The sequence below is a fragment of the Myxine glutinosa genome, chromosome 1, assembly GCF_964187855.1.
Source record: "Myxine glutinosa chromosome 1, kmMyxGlut1.1, whole genome shotgun sequence".
Taxonomy (NCBI): domain Eukaryota; kingdom Metazoa; phylum Chordata; class Myxini; order Myxiniformes; family Myxinidae; genus Myxine; species Myxine glutinosa.
In genome coordinates this window covers 218,198,599-218,223,979 of record NC_136261.1, presented here as the reverse complement: position 1 = coordinate 218,223,979, position 25,381 = coordinate 218,198,599, and the positions used below count along the sequence as shown (strand labels likewise).

The following is a 25,381-nucleotide window of genomic DNA, read 5'->3' as shown; positions in this document are numbered from 1 at the left end:
AACTATAAGTGTACTTTATTTGTAAAGGATTGCAATGGAGGGAAAGAGCAATGGAGAGAGACATTGGGCCATGTGATGCTCCTACATAAAAACACTTACCTTTCCTTTACAAGAAACGTCACATGGCTACTAGGTCCACAAATTCCAGTTGTACTCTATCTATCCCTTGCCTCTTCATTCTCTCATCACAAAGTAAATGACCGTCTCAACAACAACAAAACCCTCAGCTCATGTTTACCCTCTCCCTGTCACAAAATCCCACTGTAAATAAACAGGGCGTGTCCAAGGTAGGGGTGGGTTGGGGGGAAGGGGTAGGAAATACCAGTTACAAAACAAAATTGAGTGAAAATTTTTTGTCTTCAAAAAAAATGGACAATGGCTTCTTGCAATGTTGCAGCCTGACATACAAATATGCGATTACAATGGTTTTAATTCCTGCATGCCACCAAAATGTTTATATTGGTGTTGTGCAATTCCCCCCCCCCCCCCTCTCCCTACCTCCCCCCTTCCCTCCAACCAGCCTCCCCCAAAACATGGGTCAGCCCGTTTGGATAAAATCACTGAAGTGACTGTGGTGAGCAAAAAGAAAGGGCTTTGAGGTTACCGCTTGAGCAAGAATACAGAATGACCAGTTGGCTTTAAATTGGAACAACAATATGGTGAGGTTTGTCAAACAGGCGATGGTATTAGAAAGGATGCCATGGACATCTCTAAAAAGCAAATTTAAAAAGGACTAAATTTCACTTGGGTTTGCAAAAAGAAACTTTTTGTCCAATGCGTCAATGGAGCAGGCTCATGGAGGATATTAATCAAATTGTTAATTTTATCATTTCGAACAAAAGTGGAAAAAAAATGACTAAAATTTTTTTAATAATAATAGAAAAAAGGTGTGGACAGCCCAAATGCCCAAATAGTGTAAAATACAGCACACCCTTTTATGACAGTAATCCATCTCAACCGCATGGTTCACCATCAGCAAAGGCAGCAAATAATCACCTGTCACGATCTGCAAGTGCAATGTTGAATGAAAGCAATAATGTTTGGCTCGATGTCAGCTACTTCTCATTTTGATAAATAGATGACCAGTTATGGCACCCAAACATGCGTTGTTGCCAATTAAATGGGAGGGCAAGGAGAGAATTTCAACCAGGAACGACTTTCGTTGGCTTCATGGAATATAATTGGAGTTGAATCCCTTGGGCTATAGCAGATGCCAAATCATGCATCTCGTAATGAGCACGCACCATGACCTTGTACACTTTCCCCCTTAAGAGCCTCTCTCCATTTCTTCATCAAATATCATTACACATCACTCAAACAGAGGGATAGTGAGGAAGTATGGAAATGGAGGGGAAGTGAGCTAAGTAGTACATTACAGAGCTCCCCTCTTCACTGTGCTGGTTGAGGAGTCATTGGCTTCAACTGGATTTCAATGCAAATGAGAGCTTTGGCCTGGTGTTGCCTTTGCCCAGTATCAGCTTTTGTTCCTCCTTTTTCTGCTTCTCCTTTTCCTTTTCAAGTTTCATTCGCTCCTCGTGGATCTTTCTTTGCTCCTCCACGATACGCAACTGTTCCTCCGCCTGCAGGAAGGAGATAGTGTAAAAGACAAATTTTTGTTATGGGTAAGATCTTCACATAATTTGGAAATAATTTTAAGGGGGAAAAGTGGGGGGGAGTGGGGAGGGGGGTCTTTCAATGTTCTTTATTGCATGTTCAATGTATTTTAAAATAAGCTTGAATTTACACTTGCAAGATGATTATCTGATATCTCAAATCAGCATCCACACAAAGTAATTCCTCGTAATTAATCAATAAAGCTACAGATAATGGCAATATATGTGACATAATAGGGTGCATGGATGATATGGGTATATGGGTCATAATAGCAGTGGGCCATAATGTTCAGTTACCAATGTTATTTTTGTTCAGAATTGGCTCGTGAGATTATGCGCACTAAATAGTGCCATTCTGATTTGCATTTCAAATGATTTCACATTTCAAAGGTGGACTGACAGTATTCTGCCCCTGCCCCCCCCCCCACGCTTACCGCCCCCCCCCAACCAAAATGGGGCACACTTCACATGCAGTTTGTAAGATTTTGGCTCCATTCGTCAGACCATATGCTGTGGCGTGCTCTTGCGAGATCTCACGTGATCTCAAGGCATATGGTGTTCACAGAACACGAAACCAAACATCCATGGAGCTCCATTTATTCCTCCTTAATTTTGATTAATTAGTTTTAACCCTATTCCACCTCCTGTTACCCTCGTTATTCCCCGATGCGCCCCTACAAGTTCCCCCTATAAGGCTACCTTAACCGTTTCCATTTTACGTTCCATCATGTTTGTGTGTTCACTCATCGCCCGTTCCTTTACTCCCATTACTTCGCCCATCTCTTTCATCGTGTTTGTCACCTCATCATGCCATGTTCTACACTCCCTCTTTACAGCTCCCAGTTCCCCCTTGGTTTACTTCTGGATATTTTTAAAATCATTTTATTACATCAGTATTTTCCTGAATGTGTTTAGTTTAATTCATTCTGTCCTACCGGAAGTCCACCCCATTCCTGAGTCCATCCACCACCTCCTTCACGTTCTCCACCTCTCCCATCAGTCTGGCATCGCTTTCCAACTCTTTCCGGACACCGATACTACACCCCCTTACCTCTTCCAGAAAAGCCGCCCTTTCCTTGCCCATCGCTTCGCCCATCTCCCGGGTTGATTTTCCCACTCATTGCGTCCTTTCTAGTGCCCATCACTTGCATTTCCCACTGATTCTTTCTCTCCTCAACTCAATTTGTTCTTTGAATGGGACCATAAAGATCTCCATGTTGAGTGGTGCTGGCACGCTACCTTGTCGCATAAGTTCCATGGATGCTGAATTTTCCTCGTTTTGGTTCTTCTCACGCTAACCTTGTGAAATCACCAGGTGAGTAGCCCCACTCGTGCGCTGATAACACAATTTATAACTGCATGAACAGGCGCTCGATTTATTTAATTAATGGTTAATTGCTTGGAACGGAATCCCTTTGTAACCCAGGGATTACCTGTACTGCATTTTCATATTTTGAATAAAACATGCTTTTCACACGACCAGACAAGCAGGAAACACTTCATTTTATATTCGTCAATAACTTATTGAATGAGCACACTTCCATCCTTTCATGGAAGTGCTGCTTCATCAGAATGAAGATTACCACATTGGTCATTTTAAAAATAATGTAATGTTGTGCTGTTCTATTAACCAATCGATTCGAGAAGGGATTTCAAATGTATCGACTCACAACCAGTCAATACCGTCAATACGTCCATCACGGCATTTTACAATAGGAATCGGCAGGATAATCGGCAGATGTTTTTTTTTCTAATCGGTTATAGTGAAATTTCCGAATCGGCCCAGCACTAATATACACTCAACATTATGGAAAATGAAACATGAAACTAGTGCCCCATGATTTGAAGCATCTGCTGAAGCCAACCTGTGTGGAGCAGCCTTTATATGCCTGCCCCCATAAGCCTAATAGTTTCCTGAAAAGTGGTGGAGAAACGGGCAATGTATTTGCCTTTTATCTTAATTCACTGCAGAAGACGTCAGCCACCTGGTCATTCAAGATGGTACAGTGTAAAAGTTAAAGGCACAACACCCCCTTTTAGAGTGCATGCTACTCATTCATCTAACCCTACTTTGGGAGTCTATAACTTTGTAGCAAGCGGTTGTAGGTGTGTGAAATCCCATATACATGAACTAGATGTTTATGTCTCCAAGATGCTGAAGTTTCACATCTGGAGGAACAAAATTCGTGGAGTGGCAGCTTTGATAATTCTGCTAAAATGCAATGAAACACGAAACCAATTAAAGAAAATCACCATTTTAAAATTCCTTAAATCTCAGCCGCTAATCGTGTCAGCATCAAGAAACTACATCTACTGGAACTAAGTACTCGGGTCTGTGTCCTGAATGAGTTTCTTTGTGGTAAGAGTTGAAATTATGGAACAGCAAATTCACAAAAATGAACAAAATGCCAAAAACGTGCTTTTTGGACTCCAACAGCCCTGTTCAAAGTGGTCTACAAAAATACTGCAGGATTCTCGGTATGTACCCCGGTTTAGAATAGGTACACCGTATCCCTGCGTGTCGTAAGAGGCGACTAAAATGGTTGGCGTCAGGAAGGGCATCCGGCCAGAAAAACATTGCCTCAAAAAGAGAACCATGACAATTACAACTACATATGGGCAGGGTACAGCCTGAAGTACCCCATGGGGGACCCCACTCCCTCTCGTCAAAACTCAAGGTGGGGAAGCCGATCAAAGCAAGGGTGGAAATCACTCCATTTATGACGACAAAACGTCTGATGCCCGAAGTGGAGATCGGTTTCTGAGGTTTGGGACATGGAATGTAGGGACAATGACAGGGAGATCAGGAGAAGTGGTGGAAGTATTGGTCAGAAGAAGAGTGGACATATGTTGTGTGCAAGAGACAAGATGGAAGGGAAGTGGTGTGAGAATGGTGAAGGGTAGGCAGGGACAGAAATACACGTTTGTGTGGCAAGGGTGCCCGGAGGGCGTGCATGGCGTTGGTGTCCTGTTTTCTGAGGAGTTTGTAGACAGTGTGGTGAGTGTGACTAGAGTGAGTGATAGGTTGATGATGGTGAAAATGATGATTGGAACGCGCTTGGTGAACGTCATCTCGGGATATGCTCCGCAGGTTGGTCGGAGCGATGAAGAGAAGGACAAGTTCTGGTGTGCAATAGAGAAGCTGATGGAAAATGTGAAAGATGAGGAAGTTGTTGTGGTAGGAGGAGACATAAATGGACATGTGGGAAGGAGTATGGATGGTTTTGAGGGAATTCATGGGGGTTACGGATATGGTGTGAGAAATGGAGAAGGTGAAAGGATTTTGGAGTTTGCTGATGGAGCTGATTTGTTGATTTGTAATACTCAGTTCCAGAAAGAGGACAATAAGCTTGTTACATACACGTCAGGTGGGTCGACGACAACCGTTGACTACCTGATGGTGCGTAGGCGAGATAGGGGGCACCTCCGGGACACAAAGGTGATCCCGGGGGAGGAGGCTGTTTCACAGCACCACTTGGTTGTCTGCGACATAAGGGTGAAAGGTGCGAGGAGAGCTCGGCGGGTGAAGTACGAACCGAGAATGAAGGTGTGGAGGTTGAAAGAGGTGACAGTAAGGGAGGCATTAAAAGAGAGGCTGAATAGGGTAGAGGATGATGTGGTTGAGCTTGAAAGTGGTTGGATGTCAATGAAAGATAGTCTGTTGGGAGCCGTTGGTGAGGTATGTGGATTGACAAAAGGATCACCGAGGCACTCGGAAACATGGTGGTGGGATGAAGTTGGAAAGAGGATTGACGAGAAGAGGAAGAAGTTCAAGGAGTGGCAGAAGGCGAAAGGTACGGGGGCAGAAAAAGCAGAACATGAAAGTTATAAGGCAGCCAAGAAGGCTGCAAAGAAAGAGGTAGCAAAGGCGCAGGAGGCATGTAGGAAAATGTTCGGAGAACGCTTGGATTTGGAAGAGGGTCAGAGAGCGGTATTCAGGATTGCAAAGCAGATAGCGAAAGAGAGGTGTGATGTGATGGGGGTGAGTTGCTTGAAGGATGAAGTGGGACAAATCGTTGGGGACCCAGATGGAATTAAAGGAAGATGGAAGAGATATATGGAAATGCTGTTGAATGCAGAGAATGAATGGGATGGCAACATTGAGAGTAACCCAGTTTTAGGACCGGCAGAGAAGATAACTGAGAAGGAAGTTGAGGAAGCGATAAAAGCAATAAAACCACCGTTTAGAGGCCATTTTTCCCCGCAAAGCGGGGGTTGGCCTTTTCGGGGACCGTGGTAGTTGTTGTTTTTTGGTCCCCTTTTTGAAGCAATGTTTTACGGCCGGATGCCCTTCCTGACGCCAACCCTTTTTGCCGCCTTTAACGACAAACAGGGAATTACCAGTGAACTGGTACTCAATTAGCCGACCTCGGAAGGATGACAGGCTGAGTCAACCCCCCTGGCATTAATTCGGCGATCGACCGAGATTCGAACCCAGGATCCTAGGATCCTAAGCCGGCACCCTAGCCGCTAGCACAACACCCAAGCGATAAAAGCAATGAAGAGTAGAAAAGCGGGAGGGCCGACGGGAGTTGTGGGAGAAATGTTGAAGGCAGCAGGAAGTTGGGGTGTGAAGAGAATGACAGAGATCTGTAATCTGGTGGTGAAAGAAGGCCGCATTCCAGTGGATTGGGAACTGAGTACCCTCGTCCCTCTATACAAGGGGAAAGGTGACCCTCTGGACTGTGGCTCTTATCGAGCAATAAAGTTATTGGAGCATGGAATGAAGGTATTGGAAAGGGTGTTGGAGAGGAGGATAAGGAAGTAAGTGAATAATGACAAAATGCAGTTTGGATTTATGCCAGGAAGAGGAACGACAGACACGCTTTTTATTGTAAGGCAGTTGCAGGAGTAGTACATGGAGAAGAGGAAGAAGTTGTTTCTTGGGTTTGTTGATCTGGAGAAAGCATTCGATAGGGTTCCACGCGAAGTAGTGACATGGGCATTGAGGAAGTTAGGAGTGGAGGAATGTTGATCAGAGTTGTGATGGCAATGTACAAAAGAGCGCGCACAGCTGTAAGGACGAAGGATGGGAACAGTGGTGAGTTTGAGGTGAAGGTGGGAGTGCATCAGGGGTCGGTACGACGTCCACTACTATTTGTAGCTGCGATGGAGGTGCTGGCTCAGAACGTGGTGGAGGGTTTACCGTGGGAGTTGTTGTATGCAGATGATCTGGTGTTGATTGCAGAAAGTATGGATGGACTGAAGGAAAAGATGAACAAGTGGAAGGAATGTATGGAGACAAAAGGTCTGAAGGTGAATATCGGAAAGACGAAGGTGATGGCAAGTGGAAAAGCATGTGGTGAGGTGGAAAGAACTGGGAAGTGGCCGTGTGCTGTGTGCAGGAAAGGTGTCGTTGTGAAATCCATTCAATGTACAATGTGCGCTGAGTGGGTTCATCAAAAATGTAGTGGTCTGAGAGTGTCATTAACCAGTGTGGCAGCTACTTTCAAATGCAAGGTGTGCACAGAGGCAGAGGCTGAGAGTCCGCTTTTCAAGCGACTGTGAGAGCTGAGAGAACAGGAATCTGAGGAACACGCATGTCGTGTAAGGATTCTGGAGGAAGAGGAAGAGTCCACTACTGAAGGAACTGCGGGAACTGAGCAGGAATCTGAGGAACACACGCGTCGTGTAACGATTCTGGAGGAAGAGGAAGAGTCCGCCATTAACGTGGTAACGAAACTTGCTAGTTCGAATGTTGTGCGTTCTGCCGACGTCGCGTCATTTCTTTTGACGTCTCCGTGTCAGAGGCTCGAAGTGACTCGATTTGAATCGACATTTTGTCTTTGAACAAGTAAGTGCGATATTTGCGTCTTGCTCACATCATATTCCACATTGAGCTTCACGACTGCAGCGATGCGTGAAACTCGACCTTCCCCGACCCCAGGAATAGATCCACTGGATGGAAAGGTAACGATCCTCGCTGTGACGTACGCCATTGGAAGCAGCGTCAGCATCGAAGTCCTTTCCAAGGGTGTGGTGCTGACCGGGCCACCGTGGTGCTGACCGGGCAAACGTGGTGTGGTGCTGAACGAACGGGCCGCCGTGGTGCTGACCGAACGGGCCGCCGTGGTGCTGACCGGGCAAACGTGGTGTGGTGCTGACTGGGCAAACGTGGTGTGGTGCTGACCGGGCCCCCGCAGCCGTGATCCCCCCCACCCCACCCTCCCCAGAATTTCCATGTTTTAAACGTTTCCCAGTATGTACCCTGGATTAGAATAGGTACACCGTATCCCTGCGTGTCGTAAGAGACGACGAAGAGGGTTGGCGTCAGGAAGGGCATCCGGCCATAAAAAAACATTGCCTCAAAAAGAGAACCATGACAATTACAACTACATATGGGCAGGGTACAGCCCGAAGTGGATATTGGTTTCTGAGGTTTGGGACATGGAATGTAGGAACAATGACAGGGAGATCAGGAGAAGTGGTGGAAGTATTGGTCAGAAGAAGAGTGGACATATGTTGTGTGCAAGAGACGAGATGGAAGGGAAGTGGTGTGAGAATGGTGAAGGGTAGGCAGGGACAGAAATACAAGTTTGTGTGGCAAGGGTGCCTGGAGGGTGTGAATGGTGTTGGTGTCCTGTTTTCTGAGGAGTTTGTAGACAGTGTGGTGAGTGTGACGAGAGTGAGTGATAGGTTGATGATGGTGAAAATGATGATTGGAAAGCTCTTGGTGAACATCATCTCGGGATATGCTCCGCAGGTTGGTCGGAGCGATGAAGAGAAGGACAAGTTCTGGTGTGCGATAGAGAAGCTGATGGAAAACGTGAAAGATGAGGAAGTTGTTGTGGTAGGAGGAGACCGAAATGGACATGTGGGAAGGAGTATGGATGGTTTTGAGGGAGTTCATGGGGGTTATGGATATGGTGTGAGAAATGGAGAAGGTGAAAGGATTTTGGAGTTTGCTGATGGAGCTGATTTGTTGATTTGTAATACTCAGTTCCAGAAAGAGGACAATAAGCTTGTTACATACACGTCAGGTGGGTCGATGACAACCGTCGACAACCTGATGGTGCGTAGGCGAGATAGGGGGCACCTCCGGGACACAAAGGTGAGCCCGGGGGAGGAGGCTGTTTCACAGCACCACTTGGTTGTCTGTGACATAAGGGTGAAAGGTGCGAGGAGAGCTCGACGAGTGAAGTACCAACCGAGAATGAAGGTGTGGAGGTTGAAAGAGGTGGCAGTAAGGGAGGCATTAAAAGAGAGGCTGAGTAGGGTAGAGGCTGATGTGGTTGAGCTTGAAAGTGGTTGGATGTCAATGAAAGCTAGTCTGTTGGGAGCCGTTGGTGAGGTATGTGGATGGACAAAAGGACCACCCACCGAGGCACTGAGAAACATGGTGGTGGGATGATGAAGTTGGAAAGAGGAAGAAGTTCGAGGAGTGGCAGAAGGCGAAGGGTACGGGAGCAGAAACAGCAGAGCATGAAAGTTATAAGGCAGCCAAGAAGGCTGCAAAGAAAGAGGCAGCAAAGGCGCAGGAGGCATGTAGGAAAATGTTCGGAGAACGCTTGGATTCGGAAGAGGGTCAGAGCGCAGTATTCAGGATTGCAAAGCAGATAGCGAAAGAGAGGTGTGATGTGATGGGGGTGAGTTGCTTGAAGGATGAAGTGGGACAAATCGTTGTGGACCCAGATGGGATTAAAGGAAGATGGAAGAGATATATGGAAATGCTGTTGAATACAGAGAATGAATGGGATGGCAACATAGAGAGTAACCCAGTTTTAGGACCGGCAGAGAAGATAACTGAGAAGGAAGTTGAGGAAGCGATAAAAGCAATGAAGAGTAGAAAAGCGGGAGGGCCGACGGGAGTTGTGGGAGATATGTTGAAGGCAGCAGGAAGTTGGGGTGTGAAGAGAATGACAGAGATCTGTAATCTGGCGGTGAAAGAAGGCCGCATTCCAGTGGATTGGGAACTAAGTACCCTCGTCCCTCTATACAAGGGGAAAGGTGATCCTCTGGAGCGTGGCTCGTACCGAGCGATAAAGTTATTGGAGCATGGAATGAAGGTATTCGAAAGGGTGTTGGAGAGGAGGATAAGGAAGAAAGTGAAGATTGACTAAATGCAGTTTGGATTTATGCCAGGAGAGGAACGACAGACGTGCTTTTTATTGTGAGGCAGTTGCAGGAGAAGTACATGGAGAAGAGGAAGAAGTTGTTTCTTGGGTTTGTTGATCTGGAGAGGAGTGTCGTTGAAGCTGAAGGGAAAGGTGTTTGCTGCATGTGTGAGAAGTGTTATGATTTATGGGAGCGAGACATGGGTAATGAACGTAGAGCAGCAACGAAGGTTGGAAAGGCTAGAAATGCGAATGGTTCGACGGATGTGCGGAGTATCGTTGAGAGAGAGGAAGACAAATGATGAATTGCGAAAGATGATTGGAATAGAGCCTGTGATTGATGCTGTGAAGAGGAACAGGTTGAGATGGTTTGGTCATGTGTTGAGGAAGGATGAAAGTGACTGGTTGAGAAGAGTGATGGAAATGAATGTAGAAGGAAGTAGAGGACGGGGAAGACCGGGGAAAGACTTGGCTAAAGATGGTGGAAGAAGAAATGCGGGCAAGGGGGTTAACAAGGAGAGATGCAGAAAATAGGGCAAAATGGAGAAGATTGTCATGGGGACCGCAAGGCTAACCCCCGCTCTAGTAGGGAAAATGGCCTTTAAAATGCATGTTGTTGTTTGTTGTTGTTGATCTGGAGAAAGCATTCGATAGGGTTCCACGCAAAGTATTGACATGGGCAATGAGGAAGTTAGGAGTGGAGGAATGGTTGATGAGAGTAGTGATGGCAATGTACAAAAGAGCGCGCACAGCTGTAAGGACGAAAGACGGGAACAGTGGTGAGTTTGAGGTGAAGGTGGGAGTGCATCAGGGGTCGGTACTAAGTCCACTACTATTTGTAGCTGTGATGGAGGTGCTGGCTCAGAACGTAAAGGAGGGTTTACCATCGGAGTTGTTGTATGCAGATGATCTGGTGTTGATTGCGGAAAGTATGGATGGACTGAAGGAAAAGATGAACAAGTGGAAGGAATGTATGGAGACAAAAGGTCTGAAGGTGAATATCGGAAAGACGAAGGTGATGGCAAGTGGTAAAGCATGTGGTGAGGTGGAAAGAACTGGGAAGTGGCCCTGTGCTGTGTGCAGGAATGGTGTCGGAGTGAACTCCAATCAATGTACAATGTGCGCTGAGTGGGTTCATCAAAAATGTAGTGGTCTGAGAGGGTCATTAACCAGTGTGGCAGCTACATTCAAATGTAAGGTGTGCACAGAGGGAGCTGCACATGGAGGAAATGTTGAGTTGGATCTTGGAGACGGCGTGAAGCTGGAAGGTGTGAAAACATTTTGCTACCTCGGAGACATGCTGAATGGAGAAGGTGGATCAGACTCGGCAACGGTTGCTCGAGTGAGAAGTGCATGGAAGAGGTTTCGGGAACTGAGTGGTGTGCTGATGAGGAGGGGAGTGTCGTTGAAGCTGAAGGGAAAGGTGTATGCTGCATGTGTGAGAAGTGTATGATTTATGGGAGCGAGGCATGGGTGATGAACGTAGAGCAGCAACGAAGGTTGGAAAGGGTGGAAATGCGAATGGTTCGATGGATGTGCGTTGTGTCGTTGAGAGAGAGGAAGACAAATTATGAATTGCGAAAAATGATGGGAATAGAGCCTGTGATTAATGCTGTGAAGAGGAACAGGTTGAGATGGTTTGGTCATGTGTTGAGGAAGGATGAAAGTGACTGGTTGAGAAGAGTGATGGAAATTAATGTAGAAGGAAGTAGAGGACGGGGAAGACCGAGAAAGACTTGGCTAAAGATGGTGGAAGAACTCTTACGATGTCTCTCCGAAAAGAACGACTGGACAACCCTCCCATCTACTTTCTGAATAATCCTCTCCAAGAAGTTCTGTCACTCAAGCTTTTGGGTCTCACCATCTGCCATGATCTTTCCTGGGAAAACCACATTTCCAAGCTGGCCTCCAAAGCCAGTCGCCGACTGGGCATCCTCCGTCGTGCGAAGTCCTTCCTTGGCACACCTGAGCTCCTCACCACATACAAGGCTTTCATCCGCAGCTTAATGGAGTACTGCTCTCCCCTCTGGGCTGGTGCTCCTGCCTCACACCTAGCTCGTCTTCACGCTGTTGAAACCAAAGCGTTCAGAATCATTGGAATCTCCCGCGATGACGCTATCGCCGAGGGCCTTTCACTTACTCACCGCAGGCAGGTTGGTGGTCTTTCCGTCTTCTACAGACTCCTCTCCGGCCTTGCTCCCCCAGCTCTCTCTGGGCTCTGTCCCCCAAATATTCGTACAGGTCACACAAGATCTGCCTGCAACCCTCTTATGGTTAAACTGCCAAAATCAAGACTCTCTGCTCACCTTCACGCCTTCATTCCTCTTTTCTCCCGCCTCTGGAACAAACTCCCTCACTCTCTTCAATCCCACTCCTCCCTCCAGGTCTTTAAAACGGCTGTTCACCACCATCTCTTATCTTCCCCAATCCAAAACTTTGATCTTTTCTACCCCCGCTAATTTCACCCCAAATCCACTTTTTTGAGGTGACTTTTGACTTCTTTCCTGGAAGTCCTTGGTGTCCTTGCGTTTTATACCTATCCTTCCTCCCCCCAGGCCCTCTCCCTCCCACACATCTCCCGATGTCCCTGCTCTCAAATGTTGTGTTTATGTGCTTCCCCTTCTCTCCCCATCTTGTCGACCGCTCCCCTTTTTATATACTTCGTTTGCTTGTTTGTTTGATAAATGTTAGCTCTTTCATGAGCCTCGATTCGGTATACCAAAAAAAAGAAAAAAAAGAAAAGAAATGCGGGCACGGGGTCAACAAGGAGAGATGCAGAAAATAGGGCAAGATGGAGAAGATTGTCATGGGGACCGCAAGGCTAACCCCCGCTCTAGCAGGGAAAATGGCCTTAAAATGCATGTTGTTGTTGTTGTTGTTGTTTGCACAGAGGCAGCTGCAGATGGAGGAAATGTTGAGTTGGATCTTGGAGACGGCGTGAAGCTGGAAGGTGTGAAAACATTTTGCTACCTCGGAGACGTACTGAATGGAGAAGGTGGATCAGACTCGGCAACGGTTGCTGGAGTGAGATGTGCATGGAAGAAGTTTCGGGAACTGAGTGGCGTGCTGATGAGGAGGGGAGTGTCGTTGAAGCTGAAGGGAAAGGTGTATGCTGCATGTGTGAGAAGTGTTATGATTTATGGGAGCGAGACATGGGTAATGAACGTAGAGCAGCAACGAAGGCTGGAAAGGGTGGAAATGCGAATGGTTCAGTGGATGTGCGGAGTATCATTGAGAGAGAGGAAGACAAATGATGAATTGCGGAAGATGATGGGAATAGAGCCTGTGATTGATGCTGTGAAGAGAAACAGTTTGAGATGGTTTGGTCATGTGTTGAGGAAGGATGAAAGTGACTGGTTGAGAAGAGTGATGGAAATGAATGTAGAAGGAAGTAGAGGATGGGGAAGACCGAGAAAGACTTGGCTAAAGATGGTGGAAGAAGAAATGTGGGCAAGGGGGTTAACAAGGGGAGATGCAGAAAATAGGGCAAAATGGAGAAGATCGTCACTGGGACCGCAAGGCTAACCCCTGCTCTAGCAAGGAAAATGGCCTTAAAATGCATGTTGTTTTGTTGTATTCTCGAAGTTACAACAAGTCATTACAGATTCAGCAACTATTCAGCCAGAATATATCCAAAATTGGAGTAGTTCCTCGATCATGGCCATAAAACTGAATAATAGAGGCAAGCAGCCCATGGCCTACAGGATTCCATAAATAAACACTGCATGACATATATGAGGTGAGGTCCATTGTCCCCACAGCACATACATCTGCAGTATACTTTGTATTTATAACAAACTCTGCAATGAAATATTGGTTTGTCTCAGCTTGCTTGCTTAAATAGATACAAGCACACTTTGGCAAATGCAGATAAATGGGCACAATGGTGGCAAGACCTCATAATAAAAAAAGAATAAACATGCATTAAAGACTGAGGTTGGTGAGTTTGGGAAATACTAGTAAAAATAAGGTAACACGAGTTTAAACAGAAACCGTTTTGCGAGTTCAGAGTTTGCACTCGAAACATTCTTCATACATAATTTTATCGACTGTACAAACAGAAAAACGTTTTAAACATAAACAAAGTGGTCCACTGACAATTTTAAAATGGTGAAGTAGGGTAGAGAATGATTTGTGATAAACATGGTAGGAAGTTATTTTGCTTTGTGGATCAATGAAAAAAAAAGAATCAAGACCGATAGTTTAACAATGGCATAGTTGATCGTTTGATACTTTGGTTGAAAAGGATAATATGACCCGGGTGGCGATACCAGTTATCAAATAATGTACAGACAAACGCTGTTCATTGCATAAATGCATTGCCCCACAGGCTGCACCGTAAAAAAATAAAATAAAATGCAAAACAAAACCACCAAAGGAAGAAAAAGTAGCAATAAAATTGGACCCACCAGTTTGGCCTGAGCCTCCGCAATTTTTTTGTTGTTTTCTTCAAGAATCCTTTCAAGTTCCTCACGCTTTTTCCGCTCTTCTTCCTGCCAAGGGGAGAAACAGGGGCGTGAGTGGGATGACGGGTAGCCGGTTTTGCCTGACCGAATTCCTCCAATAAATCTGACAGCCAAATCTAATTTAACAAGGAATACTAGTTTTGGGAAGACAAGGCAACTCTAAGTAGGTTTACTCCCTTACCAACCCCACCAGCCTCCCCTGAAAGACTTTGCAAATTATTTGTACTGCATATAAACAGTTAAACGTGCTTTAAGAAAGAAAATAACAAAGAGCAGTCAAAAATATGAAAGAAAGCAAGATTAACAAAATGATGGGCAAAGTCCACTAAAGTACAACCAAAATAGAGATCTTCCATTCTATTCGTGAACCTGCAGTTGAGCAACTGGTCCCGACGAGAAGCAAAGCTCTCATTTCGTAAAGTTTTTTTTTCTCCGAATAGTTAGGATAAGGAAGAAGTGGTGGTTGCACATTGCAGGGAAACAAGGTAGAAAGAAGAGTATAAAAAGGCAGGGACATGACAGAAATATAGCAGAAAGAAATTAAAGGATTACAGATAAGAGAGTTTCAACATATAATAAGGAAGCAATGAGAAAAGGAAATGTCAAGGAAAACATCAATGAGTGAGGGATAATAGAGAGAAAAGAAGTGCGAAAGAATGAGTTGGGGTAACAGAGAAATAACATCTGTGAGAATAAAGTTGTGGGAAATTGAAGGTGGGATTGGGGGTAGTTGGAATAAAGTTGTGGGAAAAGTGAGGGGCAGGGGAGAAATTAGGACAAGGAGAAAGGACAGAGAAATACAGGAAAACTAATCACAAACAACACAACACTAGTATGGCACAGTTGACAACCAAGTGTAAAATATAAAATAAATATCAGAGTAATACCTACGGTAATACCTACACACCCGCTGGCCAACTGAGCCAACTGGTGACACAGCCTTGGGCTAAGCCCAGCACGTCGTCCTGCCAGCCTCCTGGCAAAGCCCAGCATGAGGCTGAACCTTGGGCCTGGATTCCTCTTCTGTCCGTCCACCCTGATTTGAACCCACCGGCCAGGCCAGCAAGCAGGAGAGGTGAGTTACAGGGTAGGAGTCGGATGGGGATGGGAGATGGGGGGGAGGGGTTCAGGACTGTGCAAAACAGGACAGATGACACTAAAACAGGAAATGAAGGGAGGGACAAAGCAAAGGAGCAAGGTTCAAAAAGATGAAATGAAATAAAAAGTAAGCGTGAATAACTGATTGAGGCAAAAGAGTAAAGGGAGACAAACATGCAACTTATAAGGTGAAAGATGAAGAAAGCAATGGTTAAAAGGTTTGTTGAGTGATGTCTGTTAACAAAAGAAGAAGAAGAAAAAAAGGAAACGACGATCCCTATTTTAAAATGTCATTCCTGTTGGGTTTCAGCAAAAAAAAAAAAAAAAAAATTTGGGATTAGGGCATGATCATCAGCAAAACCAATTATAGCACCATGCATATCATGGTCTGCTTTTCTCACAAGAGAAATCAGAGCCTTGTCTGAAGATTGCCATCTGTACCAAAACGCTAATGTTTATCAGACCGCCCCTCCTCCACCCACTGGCTTTGCAATCATATGAGCGAGTGCGTGCGTGTGTCTGTCTGTCTGTCTGTCTGTCCAGGCCATAACTTGTTTTTACCATTTGAGCTTTTGTCATCAAATTTTCAACAAACCTTGATTATAATAACATGGAGAAGATAATTTAAAATTGGGTCAAAATGCGAAGACAAAGTCATGACTATAAAGATCGATGTGAGGTAATAGAGGGCTGACCAAGATTGCGCGCCACCGTCTTGGTAAGGCTTTTTTTTTTCTTCTTTTTTTTTTAATGATGAGCACCCACTAAATTATATTCGAAATGGGTATTTAAATTTACCCAAACACCCAGTTTACATTCATGCAACTCCTTTGCAGTTCCCTTTGCAGCATGGAAGCAAAGTTTTGGGCCGCTAGGCTTCATGGTTTTGTTGTTATGGGGGAGACACACACCACACACCACACACAACACACAACACACAAAACACACACAGCTTTTGTCATCAAATCTTCAACAAACCTTTATCAAGAGAATATGGACAACACAAATGAATAAAAATGTACAATTTATTTGTAACTGTCGTTTTCGTCAAGTTTAGTACAAAGCAGGCGTGGACGGGCTTTGCATTTTGAGATGTTTTCTTGTGAAGATTTTTAATTTAAAGGGCATGGTGATTTATTTGTTAATTATATTCATTTATTACCTTACCTAACAGGATCATAAATAATTAAATTGATATATGTGGGAAAATTACACACCAGAGGACCTGGGTTCGATTCATCGTCTGGGCATGTAATTTTCCCACATATATCAATTTATTTACTTGTAATCCTGTTCATTAATGTAATTGTTTCGCTACGTCCCCAGTGGTGTTGGTAATAGCGGACATGGATTTGTCCCCCAATTGGAGGAAGACCCTCTCGTGGGCAGGCTGTTGGTGCTCCTATGGTTGGCAACGAGTGCCCCGGAAGCATTGACGTAAAGAGAGTGGCAATCATATGTGCGGGAAAATTGCTTTCTCGGTGTTTATGGAGAGGCGGTTAGTAATAAACAAGTATTCAGAAATCTGGCCTGTGAGCTACTTTAGAACAAGTCGGAAGGAAAAAATAGAAAGGAAGAGGAGAGAAATATGGAGAATTTAAGTGGGAAAGAAGGTGGGAGTAGTGGGGGTTACTGGGGGTGGGGTGATGAGAGGAGAGGAGGAGCAAAAAGGGGGCAGGGAACAAACGAAAAGAGGTTGCAAAGTGAGCAGTATAGAAAAGTGGGCATAAGGATAAGGAATCGGAAAAGCAGAAATGCTGGTGATGGAGGAGTGAGGAAGAGAAGAGGCCAAAAAATAAAAAAATAAAAATCAGCAGGAAGGGGGAAGGAAGAAGATGGTAAGTTTGAGTGAGGAAGGAGTTGGCAAAGTAAGAGTGGGAAAGTAAGAAAGCGACAAAGTGAAGGGGGTGGAATTGCCACAATGCAAGGAAATGTAACGAAATAACAACAAAGTGAATTTGGGTTGGAAGGAGTAAAAAGGATTATAGCAAGAGGTGAAAAGAGGTGAAGCAAGCTGCTGGACAAAACCAGAACCGTTAGAAGTTTAAAAAAAAATCTCAATATGGACCGTCTCCATCAACAGATCTGCAAAAGGAAAGCAAAGGGCCGAATGTTTGCCCACGGTCAGTGAATTTGAGCTTATCGGGGCCTATGAGGGGAGAGACGATGTTGAACTGTGCAGTAAGCCATGGAGAAAGCTACAGGAATTTTTGAAAGACAAAAGCCTCCCTAAATGACAAAACAAAATCGAGTAATTAAAACTCACAACTTAATCAGAAAAAGCTCGTCAAAGCACAGACGATAACAAGCTGTGGGAACGTCAGCTGTGCTTGTTGCTTCCAATCAAACAAAACTTATTTGGCCACCACACAGAAAAACTTAGCTAAGAGGTTGTCCATATATTATGTAATGCACAGAGAGTGGGTGGTTGGACAAATGTTATAGTGCTGGGGAAAGGAGGGGGAGGAGATTCAGCATTCATTATGTAACCGCAAGGGTTTAAACTAATGCGGGCCCTGTGCCGAGTGTTCAATTATATTTTTTAATGCTGGGTTTTAGAAATCCACACTCACCTTTTTACTTGCTTTCATAAAAAGAAATCACTGTACCTACCATTCACCATATTGGAATACAACCCGAAGCCGCCATTTTGATTTCACCATCAGTTGTCGTTGTGCACGATTTGTTGAAAAGATGTTGATGAGCCAAGCTAAATCACCACAACTGCTCTACGACGTTATTTCACCAACTTCTTTGGAACAAACTGTAGTTTACAATGTTTGAAAAGTAAATAATTCCATGGATATCTGAATGAAAGAACAAAATTAACTGCGGTAAAAACCAGTATTTAAACTGTTGCTGTTTTTAGCAGATGTGATGGATTAGAGGCTTAGTCAGGAGGCTGTGATTAAAACTGGTCAAGTCTATGTTCATGTACACTGACTGCTACCCATGGCGGGTTTACGGTGTGAGATTTCATAAAATACTGGAATTTATCACACACTCGATAATATAGCCATACCGGAACTTCCCAGTGTCTGATCTCGTATGCGACAAGAGAAAACCCAAGAGTAAAGGCCGCCACACATTAGCCGGTGTTCGCCGATGCAACGCACCAACATTGTCAACAACGAATCCTGAACAATCGTGTTTTGTCGGAGACTGCCACACACTTGACTCACACGACGAGATAGTCGACGACACTATTTTTGGGAAACAAAATGATAACTAGAGCGAAGCTGATGGCATGCCATCGCAAATCCCCACGCTAAAGAAAAATTGAAAGATGTCAAAAAGTTCCATGAGAAAAAAGCCAATATCTAATTTTGAGTTAAAAAATTTTTTTCCCCGTTTTGGCCTCTGTGACCCGAAGTCCCCACTCCCTGGGACATGAACTGGGGGTCAAATCCAAAAAATCGTTAAATATTTCATGTGTCCCCAAATGTTGATTGCATATACAAATTTTCATTTAAAATGTTTTGAAATATGCCCATAATTGCATTTTTTGGTATTTCACCTTTGACCCCACCCCAAAGAGGTGAGGGGAGGTGTGGGGTGGGAGAGGGGAAGGGGGGAGGAGAATGAAGGAATGAATGATCGTTTTAAGGCCATTTTCCCCGCTAGAGCGGGGGTTAGCCTTGCGGGCCCCATGACAATCATGGTTCCCTGTTTGAGGCAATGTTTTTATGGCCGGATGCCCTTCCTGATGCCAACCCTTGGTCACGCTCTTACGATGCGCAGGGATACGGTGTACCTATTCTAAACCGGGGTACACACCGTGATCATTCATCCCAGCAAGCTGGTACTCAATTTGCCGACCTCGGAAGGATGACAGCCTGAGTCAACCCCCCCGGCGTTAATTCAGCGATCGACCGGGATTCGAACCCAGGATCCACGGATCCCAAGCCGGCACCCTAACCGCTAAGCCAACACCAGGCTAAAATGGGAGCTGGGCCAAAAATGGTACTGCTCTTGCACATTCATGCCATGCAGTGATCATAACTTTGCACAATCGTTTAGGAGAGATAGTGCAATGGATGGGACAGAGAGACAGACAGACAGGCAGGCAGATGGAGCCGATTTCAATATCCCCCGTTTTCTTTCAAAAATTGTGGGGATAGCTGGTTGACGATGACAGTCAACTGCTGCACATTACACGATTATGAAAAACTGTCACCAAAAAAACTGAAGGTATCATGTAACACTGAGCTATCGCCGACAATCTTTTTTGCGTTGTGTCGGCTAGTGTGCGACGGTCGTTACACAGCCAATTTCACATTGGGGATTTTAAGGTTGGCCAATCGTGGTGTTTCCGATACACTAAACGATTGTTTACAATTACAGAACAATGTGTTAAGTAATATGACTGTACCGAACGGAATGTTCAGCATTTTAATTAGGAAGCAATGGATTACATTTTTTAACAAGCAAAAGGGAACAAAAAATAAATTTTGCATAAATGAAATCAAAAGTCCTAAAAAGATACATCTTAGAAGGAAACTGGGCAATGTAAACCCAAATGAGCGGTGTGCTTAAAGAAAATGCTAAATGTATTGTTTTACAGTCTCCAGATTCTTCATTCAAGAGGGAAAACCAATTGCCATTAACAGTTTGAAATAACCATTAGATTACATTTGCTAAAAATATTTATCTTTTGAGATTCCTGGAGCTTTCTTTGACCCATCAATGCATGAATGCTTAATGGCCTCACTATCAAAACACTGCCTCAATAGAGTGCATTTGGAGGTTTAGGACAAATCAATGCTTATTACATTTAAAAATTGGTCGTTATCTGAACATTATGCACAGATGGATTATTGGCGTGGCCTACCCTCTTCAAATCCCCACTAGCTTCCATCGTCTCTCCCCTTTCTTGCTCGAGAACGACATGTTTACCTCTCTCGCTCGTTGTGCAGCAATTTCCTGTTGCCTTTGCCTTTCCATCTCTTCAAGCATTTGCTTCTCCATAACACGTTTGGCATCTTGCACACGTCGCAGGACCTCCCGCTCTATCTCCTCCCGCCTCTTCTCAAGCTCCTCCTCGACTCGCTGAGCTACAAGTTCCTCTACTCGGCGCGCCGTTTCCTCGGCTATGAGTCGCTCTTCCATCTCCTGTTGGCGACTGCTTGACCAGGAAGAGGGTAGCAATAAGAATAAAAAAGGTATATTAGTCAAACGAAGTGTTCCTCGCGAGCAAGATGTCGATGATCAAATTGCAGAAGATATCATGTATACCTCAAATGAAATTTCAAAATTAAAGCACGAGTAAAGAAAAATTGAAAAAGACATGCAGTAGAGATCTGGAGAATTACTTTAGCCTCCATTGTACTTCATTGAAGAACGATTGTTTGAAATATATATAATGTGCAGACAGACACAAAGCATCATACAAACACACCAATAATCAACCTATACATCCTAAATCAATATAAATTGATGGGGCTACATGGGTGATACAGTATTATTTAGGGACAGAGTTGTTGAGATGAAGTGATTTATATTGATAGAATGTAGTCAATAGAATGGACACATATGGACAAGAAAACTATGTAAACACTATAAATGACACAAAAAGATAAACATACAAGGAATAGGTAGGCAGAGAGACAGAGTGGTAAAAAGGTAAGGCAGACTTTGTCATCAGCTGGGTACCGTGTCTCATCGAGGTTTCGACCTTTTAAACACCAAAACGTCTAGTACATGTTGGGTCCACAACAGAATTCTGTCATGCCCCATCTGCTTTTTCAGAAAATGAAAGAAAACAAAAACAAAGCACTGAATACATGATAATCTTAAAACAATTTGAAATTGCGGGGCATTGCATTTGCGAATAAAGAGGAATATATTTTTTTGTTTTGAAAAGATCAAGAAATAACTGACATGGTATACAAGTATTGAAAGAAAGGAAGAGAAATTCATGAGAGAATAAGAGATTAATATTATGTACTAACAACTGGTAGCATATGGGACAGGTGAAAGGGTGGGGGGAATGGTAAAACACGCGAGGCAGGGAGGGGGGGGGGGGGCATCGGCGGTCAGAGGCGAAGGAGACGGGAAAGGTGTGAGAGAGAGGGGGAAGAGGCAAAGATGGAGGGGGAAAGAGGTGGTGTGGGGGTGGGGGAAGGTGGCGGGAGGCGGGGGGTGAGAGAGGTGGGTGGGGCGACTGTAGTAGCTGTGTGTTGGGAGGACAAATGGGGGATGTTGGGGGGACGTTGGGGGCAGTGGCAGGGGATAGGGGCGTGGGAGAGTGCGACAGAGGCAAGGAGGGAGGGCAACAGAGGCGGGATGCTGAGGCATGGAGACAGAGGTGATGTGAGGAGGCAAAGTTGGGGGGTAGAGGTGGGGCAAAGGTGGGGGGGGGGGCTTGGGGACAAAGGCTGGTGGGGGGATGGACAGCCAAGCGGTTTAGGGCAAAGGTGCGAAAGGGAGAAGAGGAAGAAGAGGAAGAAGCAGAGGAGCAGAGGCTGGGGAAGAGGGGGGGTCATACATGGCGAAGGGACAGGGGCTGGGGGGAGTGGAGGTAGATGGGAGGAGGGAGGGGACAGAGAAGGTGGGAGGGGGACAGAGGTTGGGGGACAACGGTTGGGGGAAGGGGGACAGAGGTTTGGGTGGAGGATAGAGCTTGGGGGTGGAGGAGGGAGGAGGCCAGAGGCTGGGGAAGGGGTGGAGACAGAGGTAGTGGGGGGGTGGGGGGGGTGGGGGGGGGAGGGGACAGAGACGCTGGGGGAGGGAAATAGGGAGCAGATAAACTTATTTTTCTCTAACTTCCATTGTCTTTTCTTTTGTTTAACCTGGTAACACCTGTTAATTAATGTCAGTTACTTTTTTTTTGTTCTGTTAATCCAAATGAGAAAGTCCATATTACTTTCTACATAATCTGATTTGTTTCTGCACAAGTTTTACAACCAGTCGATCTGCAGTTTAAAATATACCCCCATTTCATGTTTTCCTCTGCTGTGCAGCCAATTGCTGCCGATTTACATCATTTCTGCTGCTATACAGATCATACAACACCAACACCCCCTTCAGTTTGGGCAAGGATTTCTAAAATTTGTTCAGGATGCCGGCGATAGCTCACCCACTCTTAACGAAGGACACCGTGGGTCTTTAACGTCCACCAACTAATGCCAGCAGACGAGATGCCCATTTTGATGTCCATCCGAGGGACGGCACACACATTGATGAATCACCCTGCCTGTGAAACACCAGGATGGCGGTTTATAGCTGGGTCGGGATTCGAACCCAGGCTGGAGAGCTCACATGATCGTGCGTACATCTATAGAGTCTCATGACAGCCCAAAGAAGAATTGTATGTAGCATGTATGGGATGAGCAACACTGTACTGTAGTGATTAAATGGCGTAGTAGTGACGTCATTACATATCATAACAATTGCACACTTTGAGTAACCTGTTTATCTCGTCCATTAATGTGATCAATATGTTTGGGGTTTATCACACATCTCGGTGACAAATTCCACAAAGTATTCTGATGAACTCTTCCGTAAACGCCATGCAACGGTTTCTTGGAGTTGGTACTTTGCATACCGACAGCATTCCCACCATTGGAAAGCGAAACAGCTCTTATCTTACGGCTTTGCTTGTTTGAAGCTTCTTATTGAGATTACGAGCACTTGAAGAAGAAGAAGAAGAAGGGGAAGGAGAAGGTCACAATTTGATGGCATCTCGTGGATTCTTTCTGAGAACAATTGCATTTTGATGTACAGTATTTCTATGGATCAGAAAATGCCAATATTACTTCGGCAGGAATGTTTTAGGGTTTATGATGAGCCAGGCAGATTTAAATGGCTCCGGTTATGGAATTATGCTCGCAGATATATTTATTTAATTTCGACAAGATTCTGGGGGGTATAGAGAAGAAGAAGAAGAAGCGACAAGATTTGGCGTCGAACTTGGCGTGATTGACAGGATGACTATTTGCATTGCGAGTGGATATGTTACTATAACTCGTATCAGGAAAGGATTTTTAAAAAATAGGAAAACTACAAGGAACGATTAAATTAACCGTGTGGACATGTACATGGGGAGCAGTGCCAGGAATCTCACTGACATTTGTCGTTGTTTCTCCATCTCCAGCTGCCTCTCCTCCTCTTCCCGACGTGTTCTCTCGTCCTGCACACCTCGGCGACCCAGCGAGCGGCCAAACTGGTCGACCCTCTCTGGGGAACGAGGAGAGACCCGAGGGGAGTGCGGAGAGCGGCTTCGGGGTGAGCGCGTCCTTCGTCGCGCTGGTCTCTCCCTCGTATGCTTTTGGACCCTCGGCTCCCTCTCTCGTTCCCTCGCATGTTCACGGTCCCGCTCTCTCTCCTTGGAGTGGGATCGCCGTTTGCTGTGCTTGCTCTGGTGTCTTCTGGAGTGAGAGGAGCTGTGGCTGCGTGATCGCCCCATGCTCTTTCTCCAATAAAACGCCTTTTATGTACAAGCCCAAAACGTCGCAGCGCAAAACAATTTCGAAAACTCTGAAGAGAAGCAGCAGCCGGACTCACACTCAGTTAATGTTTATCGTATTGTGTTCTCAGCAACACACGACGCTGGAATTATACCAATTGACGAACCCAAGATGGCGGCGAGAAACTACCATCATGCATTGCGCGCAAGCTATCTCCGTTCCGTAACGTCGTTGTTGTTGTTGTTGTTTTAAATTTTTTTGCATCATTCAATCCAACGGACCGACATTGACACCCACAGAAAATAGGAAACGATAGAAAAACTGGACGTGCCAGAATATAGATTAAGCCGCAGAGATATACACTACTTCCTGATTATATATACTGTATATATATATATTATATTATTTATATATATATATATATATATATATATATATATATATATATATATATATATATATATATATATGTAGCGGTTCCCGCTGAATGTACACAATCGCCTTGCACCTGCCAGGACGCGGCCAGGGCGCGATCGCCATGCCGGACTCGTCCGGACGGGCCCAGACGCACCTCTCCTGGGCATGCCCGGACTCGTCTTTCCCGGGCATGCCCGCTCTCGCCTTTCCAGGGCTCGCCCAGAGCGCCCGGGCACGCCCAGCCTCGACTTGCCAGGCCGCGTCCAGGATGCCCGGGCATGTCCAGACTCGCCTTTCCAGGGCTCGCCCAGAGCGTTCGGGCATGCCCGCTCTCGCCTTTCCAGGGCTCGCCCAGAGCGTCCAGGCATGCCCGCTCTCGCCTTTCCAGGGCTCGCCCAGAGCGTCCGGGCATGCCCGCTCTGGCCTTTCCAGGGCTCGCCCAGAGCGCCCGGGCATGCCCAGCCTCGACTTGCCAGGCCGCGTCCAGGACGCCCGGGCATGTCCAGACTCGCCTTTCCAGGACTCGCCCTTGACACCCGGGCATGCCCGGTCTCGGTTTTCCCGGACAAACGCCCCGGCATAAATGTGTATATATATTGCTGCCCGATAAACGGGCTTGTGAGAATACCTGAGCTGTTTTGTTTCAATAAAGCAACTCGGACGAATTCCGTCTTTGGTCGCGTCAATTCTTTCGACTCGCGTTGGAGCGCAGCTCCTTCACTGGTGACCTACCGACATGGACACGGCAGTGACTCTTAAACTGCCTACCTTCTGGGAGGCTCACGCGGCTGTTTGGTTCGCCCAGGCGGACTCCCAGTTCGCCCTGCGAGGCATCACCGCGGACGACACCCGCTTCTACCACGTCATGGCAGCGCTCGGTTCCGCCACCGCGGCCCGCGCCCTGAGCCTCCTCGAGCACCCGCCGGCTGCTGACAAGTATGACGCGCTGAAGATGCTCCTCCTCGACGCTTTCGCCCTTTCACCGGCGGCACGCGCACGGCGCCTGCTCGACCTGCCCGAGCTCGGCGACACGCGCCCGTCCGAGCGCATGGACTATATGCTCTCGTTGCTCGGTGAGCACTCTCCGGATTTTCTGTTCCGCGAGCTGTTCCTTCGCCAGCTGCCTCACCCGGTACGCCTCGCCCTGGCTGGCACGTCGATCACCGATCCCCGCGCCCTCGCCAGGGAAGCCGATAAGATCTCCTCGGCGGAACAACACATCGGCACGGCTACCTAGAGCCTGCCGCCATCCGAGGCGACGCCCGAGCGCCCTGCGCGGTTGGAGGCCGAACTGCCGGTGCAACTGGCGGCTGCCACGCCGCGCC

At 46.0% G+C, this 25,381-nt stretch overlaps 1 protein-coding gene across 7 annotated transcripts; it reads right to left on the bottom strand.

Annotated features, from left to right (window-relative positions):
- LOC137434152 (arginine and glutamate-rich protein 1-A) lies at window positions 1-23,863 on the bottom strand. 7 transcript variants are annotated; one of them, XR_013624379.1, is made up of 5 exons: window positions 23,301-23,863; window positions 20,128-20,353; window positions 15,033-15,169; window positions 14,077-14,160; window positions 1-1,580 (listed from the first exon to the last, which is right to left on the bottom strand). XR_013624379.1 is itself a non-coding variant. In XM_068126883.2 (4 exons), the coding sequence occupies exons 1-4, from the start codon at window positions 23,636-23,638 to the stop codon at window positions 1,419-1,421; spliced, it is 810 nt and encodes a 269-aa protein (XP_067982984.1). In that variant the 5' UTR covers window positions 23,639-23,856; the 3' UTR covers window positions 1-1,418. The 7 variants fall into 7 exon arrangements, 2 of the variants coding, with proteins under 2 accessions (XP_067982984.1, XP_067982976.1); XR_010985803.2 differs by having other exon boundaries at window positions 20,128-20,356; window positions 23,301-23,839; XR_013624378.1 differs by having other exon boundaries at window positions 15,021-15,169; window positions 23,301-23,839.
- Window positions 23,864-25,381: the final 1,518 nt, after the last annotated feature.